The sequence below is a fragment of the Amphimedon queenslandica genome, unplaced genomic scaffold (assembly GCF_000090795.2).
Source record: "Amphimedon queenslandica unplaced genomic scaffold, v1.1 AMPQUscaffold_7287_Cont20760, whole genome shotgun sequence".
Taxonomy (NCBI): domain Eukaryota; kingdom Metazoa; phylum Porifera; class Demospongiae; order Haplosclerida; family Niphatidae; genus Amphimedon; species Amphimedon queenslandica.
In genome coordinates this window covers 1-2,061 of record NW_003552427.1, presented here as the reverse complement: position 1 = coordinate 2,061, position 2,061 = coordinate 1, and the positions used below count along the sequence as shown (strand labels likewise).

The following is a 2,061-nucleotide window of genomic DNA, read 5'->3' as shown; positions in this document are numbered from 1 at the left end:
CGCCCCTATAGCTGCTATGGTGCATGCCCGCACTTCAATAACTGTTTGATTATCAGCATGAAGAGAGTCTGCTCAACACTAGCTTCCTGCAGTTGCACTTGCTCTTGAATACCTGCAGAAGTAGCAGCACTGCAGCACATACATGCAAGCAGCTCCAGCCCCTCCCATGCATGTAGATTGAAAGGTGTGGCATTCCATGAGTGGCAGCAAGAAGACCATGTGAGAAAGAAGCTTCACTTTTTCTTTACTAATCAGCAATATATGATAAACTTGCTGACAAAAAAAGTTGCTGCCTTTGTATATTTGAGATAGTATAGGTACTTTAGTACCTATAACCCAGCAAGTTGTTGCTCTAGCGCTGCACAAACGAGTGACCTCAACAATTTCAAGTAAGTATAACTCTTTATCAAGTAAGATTTAGAGAAATCTATTCATAATTTTTGAAGGCCATGTTCTAATCTACTGAAAAATGCTACCAGCTATCTCTAAAGTGCCAACACAACGGAACATGGCCCAACTACTCGATTTTCTTACTTTGAAGCTTCTGTACCTAGCACTTGTATTTGAGCAACACAAAACAGTTAAGAAAGACTTTTCCACGTCAAAAAGAAAGATCTAGGAGCTTAGAACACGCTGTGCTAAAGTTATTGTTTATTAAAAACAAATTTCAGTTGTACAGAATGAATGAATGAATGAATGAATGAATGACAGACACACACAACAACTACCTATACCTCGCGTAGGCAAGGCCAAAAAGGGGAGAGCCCTATTATTACCATTATTATTACTATTATTATTATTATTATATTTATATTTATTATTTACCTGCACATCACTGTGATTGCTTTATTCCCAGTATTCATCTGATTGTGTAACAACTGATCAATTAGTTTCAGCAATGGAGTCTCATCTTTCGGTTTCTCATCTTCAGCCCAGTTAACATAATGGAACTGGGTCACCATCAAATGATCAGCAGCACCCTAACAAAATACAAGAATACTGTAAATATACTGGAGTATACAAGAGTATACTGAAAAAATACAAGAGTATACTAAAAATACAAGAGTATACTGAAAAAACACAAGAGTATACGAAATAAATACAAGAGTATACTACTTACAGCTGATACGTTGATGTAAGTGCTCTCTTGAGAAAGCATTAACTTCCTGATGATGTAGTGAGGCCTCTTCTCCTCAGAAACAAGTTTGACGACCATTTTACCGTAAGTCACTGATTCGTCAACTTTATCAGGCCAATACTTAGCACACACCTCCTAAAAGAGAGAGGGGGGAGAGGAGAGAGAGAGAGAGAGAGGAAAATTGCTTTAGAACAAGAGCTGGATACTGTACCTTCTCATTTTCTTCAAGATTACACAGCATCACAATAGACGACGACCATTGCTCCCAGACCATGCGCCACAGGTCCTCCACTGTCTCTGTCATTGGCGCCTGTGTCGCCAAGAATGCACCGCGATGCTTGTAACCCTAATATACAAGAATGCACAAGGATATACAATAATATACTAGAATATATTGAAATGTCATCAACTTACATCAACATGGTTAGCATTAATGTAGTCTCCAGTGCCACTGGCAGTCCTAAGCCTCACACGAGTCATATCATCTACAATAATATACTGAAATATACAAGGATATACTAGAATAGCGTACAGGGCAGAGTGTCCAGTTTAGAGGGGAACCTGTTCTTCCCAATATTAGTCTTTGACAATGCGTCGCATAGTAGTCCTTCAGTGGGCTGACGACAAACTTGATTAATTAACTGCAATAAATGGAGAGAATCGTTAAAATGGCTGTAACTCGAAAAGTTGAGCTCGGAATCGGCTCAAACTTTCTACATAGCATAAGGACATCAATATGAATCAGAAAATGTAATAAAAATTTGGGGTGATTTTGGAGCCATTTTTTGGAAAAAACCATGGGCTTGGGTATTTTTCAAAAACTGGCTCGTTTTTTTAAAAGGCCGTAACTCGAAAAATTAAGCTCTGAATCGGCTCAAACTTTCTACATAGCATAAGTACATCAATATGCATCAGAAAATGTA

General features: G+C 38.4%; 1 protein-coding gene across 1 annotated transcript; it reads right to left on the bottom strand.

The window, feature by feature from the left end:
- Positions 1–807: 807 nt before the first annotated feature.
- On the bottom strand, positions 808–1,779 carry LOC100639385 (tyrosine-protein phosphatase 69D-like; the record flags this gene model as incomplete). Its single annotated transcript, XM_020007424.1, has 5 exons — positions 808–980; positions 1,121–1,273; positions 1,350–1,484; positions 1,553–1,623; positions 1,671–1,779. Coding segments are annotated over 5 exons (627 nt in total), but the record flags the coding sequence as incomplete, so codon positions are not given.
- Positions 1,780–2,061: the final 282 nt, after the last annotated feature.